At 41.2% G+C, this 8,018-nt stretch overlaps 1 protein-coding gene across 1 annotated transcript in view; it reads left to right on the plus strand.

Moving 5' to 3' along the window:
* The window catches only part of Hmgcr (HMG coenzyme A reductase), a 24,229-nt gene that overhangs the window by 1,285 nt on the left and 14,926 nt on the right, over nt 1-8,018 (plus strand). Inside the window, exon 2 of the mRNA XM_086967645.1 lies at nt 6,193-6,346. Within this exon, the coding sequence (XP_086823771.1) occupies nt 6,284-6,346 (63 nt within the window). The 5' untranslated portion in view covers nt 6,193-6,283. The remainder of the gene's footprint in view (nt 1-6,192; nt 6,347-8,018) is intronic.

Here is an 8,018-nt window from a genome sequence, read left to right on the forward strand (position 1 = left end):
ATGTATGTATGTATGTATGATGTATGCATGCATGTATGCATGTATGCATGCATGTATGCATGTATGCTATGCATGTATGCATGTATGTATGCATGTATGCATGTATGCATGCATGTATGCATGTATGCATGCATGTATGCATGTATGCATGCATGTATGCATGTATGCATGCATGTATGCATGTATGCATGCATGTATGCATGTATGCATGTATGCTAAGTACGTTAATGTTAATTTTGTTTAAAAATAAATGTAAAAATAAGTTTGCAAAATCAGCGTTAATATGCACTTCTCCCGAAGGTTGTTGACAGCATTGTATTTAGGCTATGTTAAGCAATTAAAGGTAATTATTGCAAATGTTATGTTTTTGCGCATTTTGATAGGATTTTGCGCTGTGTTATCTGGCGCCATCGATTCGGCGTACGTGATAAATGGTGCAGCGATCTCCCTGTAGTTGAAGGACTTTTCCATGATTTATACGGTTGTTAAGCCAATTGTAAAATAAAAAAGATCATCAACTTCACAATTCAATGTTCTATAACGCTGTTTCCCGATCTGCATTAATGGCAACAATTAAATTACTTACTTAAGTGCCTCGAACACCAAAAACTGAGATAGGGTCACCGAATTTAAATAAAAACATCGAAAATTCCTATGTTCCCAGACCCATACGGGAACTACGCGAGACACAGATTGTGTCAACTAGAACTCGGATTGAATTTAATCGTCCGAACTATTTTAACACGCCATGGATGAGTATTAAACGCCAAAAGGTCATAACATCTGAAAGCTTATAAATTTAACAATAATCTACTACTACTACTACTACTACTACTACTACTACTATGTTAGTTATGTTAATTAGACGCTAATTTGTAATGTAATATATTCAGATAGAGATACCTATAGATGACATTCAGACTTTCTGAGCAAGTTTAATCGCCCTCTAGTCCAAGTCTCTTATTTTAAATTGAACTTTGTCCTAACTTTGACTAAATTGAACTAACTTTGTCCTGACCGACCTATGTAGAATCGCTTTCGTGTCATCTGCATGCAATTAGCATTCTGTTGCCGTTTCCACACCAGCTACTGTACCGTAATTATTCAATTTATTGCTTTACAAATATCGTTTCAAAAGTACGTGGTTTCAACGTGAACAAAAAAAAAAACAGTAACAGGTTGTAACAATCACAAAACAGTTTTGTCTACAGATTTGCCACAGGATCTACCCGAACGTAATCTGTGCAACACTTGCTGAACGGCAACACTTTTTAGCTGGGTCCTAAACATTACGTTGGCCCGTGATTTTTCACTCGGATATTGTAACTATGCCACAGTTTGCTGAGTATTAGTACTAAGATAGTTGTGTAAAATTTATGACAAGCATCACATTTGCTCATACGTATTCTGTTTGTCTCGTCTAAAGAGCGTGGTTTTCTAGCAAGGTCGAATCGAGATCATCTGTTACTTTTTCAGAGGTGGACAGCTTGGAGTAATCCGTTATTGCAACCCAGACATTTGCAGCTACGAAGTATTTCGGTACAGGCTACCAAATATCGCTGCTTTTGAACTCACCCCAGCTGTATTTTTCTTACCTAACTTTCATCTTCCTAAAGTAGGTGTGCAATTCCTATCGACAGGTCAATTTCTTTCGATGAAAATCGGTTGCTGCTAGGCCTGATCTGCACACCTTTGCTTACCGCTGCTACTGCCGGTTAGGTACATAGAAGCTCTTCCCATGTTAGTAAGTAAGGCAGCTGTTTTCTATTCTTAGGGACACATCGTAGTCTAGGTTTCAACCCGGGCATAGACACAGTTCGTCTTGTGCTGGGAATCGGCTATCTGATCGAGTGCCTAACGGCGATAGCGGACGTAAAACTCGAAATACAGAGATATATTTGTTTTAACGGAACGGCTTTTCTTTGCTTGGGCTGGTGCTCACGCCACCGCAGTCCTTTCGCTAGTTGAGACCCTTCGTGTCCTGTACAAGTGCAAAATCGGCACATCGATCGACGTTCGCCTATCGCCACTAACTAGCAGCTCGATAGAGAGAGCTGCGCTGATAGCGTTCATCCTTACCTTAATTGGACCAAGTCGACCGTTGTGGTTTAGACAAACACTGTTTTGGCATTTTGCTGGTTTTTGTCGCTGGCTTAATCAGCCGTTGGATACACGGTCCGTACAGTGATTTACTGCAGTCACCGCTCTTTATGTATGGCTGTTGTGGCCACTGGCGTTTCAAATAACGACGCAAGCCGCTAGTCACAATTCATGTCGCTTGATATGTCGTGGTGTTACGTTCCGCGGCGAGCGGCAACAGCTGCCATCGCGACAACAGTGTTAGCGGCGCTAGTCAGATCTGTGGATCAGACAAACAGACAGCTCGGAGTACTCAGTTGCCCCTCCAAGCTTCTCAGGAGCGGCGTTTGTTCGTCTGTGCATGACACCTAGCTGTCTGCGTGTTCTTTGTGCAGTACCGAGTGCGAATGAGCTAGATCGGCCGGGGATGCAGTTGCTTGTACTAGAAGATCTGAATCTACGGCTTTCAGAAAAAGCTGATTTGTGAAAGCAATCGTAATACTCAACTAGTCAGTTCCGAATCCTACCTACTGAGATTGCTGCGACACCTAATTGGGTCGAACAGATGATAAACGAGAGATTTTCTTAATTTTGCTGCGTACGTACGTATGGATGGTCTATGTGTTGTATCTGCGCGATGTGCGTGAGCGTGTCCATCTAACCTTGGCTGGCTATGGACTCGATGCAAATCAAACTTTGCTGAAACTGTGAGTTTTATTTATTGAGTTTAAGGGTAAAATTCATTGAGCGTATCGTTCATAGATAGCTGTGGGAATAGATGTCAACAATTACCATAGATTTGCTAGTATGGCTGTTTAAGGTCTGCAGTGATCGATTGTCTGCCGTTGAAGGAATGGCATATGGCAGCGCATCAGTTATACGGCCTTACAAATAAGTTTTTCGGCAAACTGGGTCCCTGTAGGTGCTATTCTTGCTAAAATATTCAAACGCTATTCTTTCGAAAATATTCAAGGGAATGCGATACAATCTATATATTATATTATTAAAGACTTATTGATAGAGCAAATATTCGAATTTACTATTGCTTGAATGAACTTGATTAAGGGTCAACGAAACTTTTGGCAGGTTTCGTTTAGAAGTGCAAATAGTTCGTGAACCAAATTCTACTTTTGCAGACAGCTGCTGACTTTAACAGGCGCTTCTAGCCAGGCATCGATCTTGGAATTTTCATCACTCGAAAGTTAAACATTTGAGACTTTCGGCTGAACGTCGTCTTGGTAACTGTGGTCGTATATTATCTTTCCAATGTGCTGCTTGATGAGAACATTAAAAACTTATAGTCTAGTGTCAACCCAGGTAAGCTATGTCGCTGCCGTTACCGGTAGCCAGTCGTGTGAGAACCTTCAAATATTTCTATGTTTGGGCACAACGATTCTTCAGATCGACGCATGGCATGGTAGGAAGCGGCCCAGGTATTTTTTGGATGAAGCAGCCAGTTTTACGGCCAACGTCACGTCGATACGCGAGTGCTCTCACGTCCGACGGAAGTTGACTTCGATTATGTCTATTTCGTTCGATTCTACTCGAACGTGACTTTATTATGCTTATCATTATTACTATTGTCGCTTCGGTAAAGAAGGTCAGCTGTGTTATCCAATAGAAGTTGCTTGGTAGGAAAATGTTTCCGGGTTGACGCGGTGCCAACGTATCTGCCTACAAAACTTGAAAATATACTACGTGACCTATTGGTTGAAATCTTGGACTACGCACGTTTGTTTTGTCGTAAAGGTCCGATAAACTTATCGATACAACGCTAACTGCTAGGGCACGCAGCTGGAAAGAGCAGATGTAATAAGCACTTCGTCATTATGAGGCGTTTCAAAGACCTCTTTATGAAAAATAATTAGACCACGTTTTTGTCAGTTGCTAGAAGTCGGATAAATCCATTCATATTTAGGTAAATCACACAAAGTTAACTTTGTACATAGTCTCCAGTGAAACTATTATTCACGAAAAAAAAAAAGCTCTACGGAAATAAGCTTCTAGACAGACTCAAAAACAACGGCTACGAGAAAGCATAGCTGTAGGCTTCGAACGACGTAACTTACATGTATGAACTTTTGCTTATCATGTGTACAACTTCGGGGGCTTCCCTTGGCTGAACCCACATGAGCCGCTGCATTGTTGACAATTGACCTGCAGTGTGTTTAGGTCAACGTACGTAACCATTTTATGATATGTTTGCATCCTATATGGTTCCTAAAATGTGTTGTAATATAGCAATTCACGAAACAGTAGAGGTTAAACTGGCGTCTTTCTGCATATTGCTAGGAAGTTCAGGGTAGGCAAATGTCCTGGCATTAAAATCATGAAAAAAATTATCCTCATTCATTTTACGCGTATTCTGTGGTGGAACACTGATAAATCGATGTGCATATTACGCACAAATTGTTTAATCGTCACAAAGAAATCGTTTATATCGTTGTTACTAATCGGACCTGGCTGTTTTTTATCGCGATTTCGGCATAACATGACGTCACCGTCAGTGGCTGAGCCAGATTATAGATTCGTGTGAATGGAACTGCAATTGACGTATCACGGAACGCTTGTGACTTCGCGGGTAATGAACGACGTAAAAATTTCGATAGCATCTTTGCGATTTTGGATCGGCGTTCGTGAAGCCTATCGCACTGAAGTCATTAAATCGAATGGATTTTGCCAAGGATTATCAAGCACTAAAGTACTATTATGTTTGTATACATACGTTCGTATAGGCTAGTTAGATGGGCATTTATTTAAATATCCGCTTGTCTAGATGGCGGCACAAGCGAAAATCCTCAAGGTGTCTCCTAATATACAACGATACGTCGTAACAATGGACTGGACTAGCCACGCATGCGCCTCAACTTTGAAGTTGACGAATTTATGAATGTTGATTCACAAATTCGTCAACTTCAAAGCCTCTAGGTAAAGCTAGTCGCTCGACAGCATCTACTTTCGGGTTCGTGAAAACGTTTTGACATACTTCGTGGAAGGCTTCTAATTGTCCTGAAATCTTTCCGTAGTTTTCTTACAAGCTACAGAATTTTACGACGAACTGTACCTATTTCGAGGCCTGCCATGATTGCAGACGCGCGCACCTACGTAGTTTTCTATTGCCTCTATTGCGATAGCCATATCTGCCTTCCAACGGGGATTTTTCGGTTCCAATGTAAAGCATGCAACGGAAAGCCCGGCGTATTCTAACTAGAGCTTTCTTTACTCTGTCGCTTGAACTCTGCAAGCGTAAATTGACTTTATTGATTAAGCTTAACTATCCTTATTTGATACTTGACATGCACGTGTTTTGCCATACAGTATCTGAATAGATGGTTTCCAATTTTTCGGTTAGAACAGCCGTTAAACGCTCCCGCAGATGGTTGACTCCTGCCGGCACGAAACGAAGTGTGTCGTCTGCGTCCGGTTTCGCATTTAGCCTACGGCGTGAAGTTAATCGTAGAGTGGGAAACGTGCGCGTCCAAACAGCTCAGATTCTCATTTTCTCGGATACGTTCCTTGGGTTAATCAATCAAAACGACCAGTCACAAGAGAAACGCGACAGAGAACATTCGTTCAGGGCCTTAGGCAGATTTATGTAAAAAGGAAAGTCGTCGGAGAGTTTATCAAACAGCCTGAACAAGCTTGTTGGGATATTTGGAAAGCCACAGCCTAACAGTACACCTAAGTACGACATACGACGGCACCGAGCATGAACAGAAAGACTAAAGATCGTGCTCAAATGGGTACTGGCGTAGTCAACGGTTGGACTTTTGATGGTTGGTTCTAAAGCGATTTGGTTGACCGGTGCCCATAATTAGACCCGTAGAATGGTAGGTTCGACGGTGACGATCGTGCATAAATGCGTTTGCCTACGCCTCCTGAAAATGCTTCACAACTGTGGGCAATAAGTAAATAGAAATGAAATCATCATGTAAGGAAGGAGATTACAAATGGCGACAGCCACTTGCTTTCGCTACTGTATGACATGAAACCTTGAATTGAATTAGTCAGGAAATTTAATTATACAATATTCCCTATTAGACCATCCTTCTTATTCCTATAATGTATCATAATCGAAGTCGTTCACACAATGGCGGACCGTGTCGATTTCAGGTTTCTATTCAAAAGGAGGCTGGCCGTGCGGTGCGCCAGCAGCGGCCCCACGGGGCCCGCGCCGTCTGTCACCCCCTCGTGGTTAATCAACATGCGGCCGCTAGATGCGTTGTTCTACCAGCAAGGCCGGTTAGTCGCTGCACACCCATGGGAGGTAAGTGGTATAACTTGACAAGCGCTGGAGGCAACACAAAACTTAGGTAGGCAGTTTCGTGCCACGATTTTTCCGCCTGTATAATTGGGTTCCGTTCAGTTTTGCACGATGTGCTTCATTAGTCTAAATTGGCTGATATTCAGACCATTAAACAATGTATCTCACATTTCCCTTTCACGCAGCGTAAACAGGTTTTACAGTGTTACAATTTAGGGCTTCCCCTGTCGATAGCAGTCCCAGGAGTTCAAACCTACGGAGCAACTTTCTATGCTTGAAACCTAGGTCTGTGCCGTATGGATTGAGGCATTTCAAGTGAAGGGTTGTAAATTTTTACAGATCGGAAAAAACTGCAAATGCAGGAAATTACTTTGTGTCCAATTCGGAAGAACTATATATATTTGTGCTTATCACGATAGATCTTTTAAATTACATTAGGGCCCCTACGGTCACAATTTATCTAACTATATTAATCCTGAAGCAGGAGTAGCGTAGGAAGAGCAATTGTATCCGTTGATTTTTAAATTCTGTTACCGATCTGAACATTTTACTAGGATATAATACAAAGTCATTATATCAGACATAGCTTGTTACATATTTTTTGACTTATTGCCGACTCTACCCTTTTATTAGTCTTCTTCTCACGCAATTTTAGCTCTTATTTTTTTCTATTTCTATTCTATTCTATTCTACTACGAATCTTTATCCCAGCTGCGTACTAGATTTGAACTCCATGCATGAGTTCTTGGGATAGTTTGACAATTTCCGGACCTTTCTAGAGTGAACCTGAAAAGTCTTCATAGCCCGAAATGAAGCATATACGTCTTCTGATTTGTCTTAATTGCCACTAGGTCCGTTTGTCTTCTGAGGCAACCCTACTTCGATTAACAAATTAAAAAGAGTATAGAAGAGCTTTTGTTGTTAATTGCCATGTATTTCAATCCCAACGATACAAATCAGATTGATTTTAGTTTGCCTTTTTTTGATTATAGATTACTGCGTGCATACATACGTGCAATGTGCAAACAAACGCGACAGCTTTCAGTTGATAGGTACTTTAATGTATACGTATAACCAGAGAAGAGGTTTGACTTGAAAATGATACACATAGTATTAGCGGTGATTGATGAACAGGTAATGATCCGGGATTGATTTTTTTTTGAAGCGTCACTTAATTTAGTTGAATTCCCGAGCGAAGGGGCTAACTTGTTTATGTACGGATAGGACATAGACCCCGATTCAGCTTTCAGCGATTCAGTTTGGGACAAATCAACGACGAAGGCTCCGAGCTACGTTATCATTAGAATCAAACATTGATTTAGGTGCATAGACGGGCCAATCTATGAATGTGTCGGCGGTATTGACGGCCAGGAGTGACGAATTCGTCTAACCTAAAAAAAAAATCTTGTGACATCTATCCGAATCCATTTCCTGATGTGCTTGTCTCATGGTTTAATCTGTGGACATTTCAGAACTACTTTCCTGAATATCGTAATACTATGTTTTACTACCTGTAACAATTGGGTGTGTATGGATTTAAAGATGCCGAAATGTTTTTCGGTTGTTCAGCGGTTTTCTAAACGATCTTACGCACTAAGGACCTAAAAAAATCGTCTATGCGCTTGAGCAATGGTAGATAACAAGGTCCAGGTGTCAGATAGCTGCCATAACCATA

Source organism: Varroa jacobsoni, unplaced genomic scaffold (assembly GCF_002532875.2).
Source record: "Varroa jacobsoni isolate VJ856 unplaced genomic scaffold, vjacob_1.0 scaffold_275, whole genome shotgun sequence".
NCBI classification, from domain to species: Eukaryota; Metazoa; Arthropoda; class Arachnida; order Mesostigmata; family Varroidae; genus Varroa; species Varroa jacobsoni.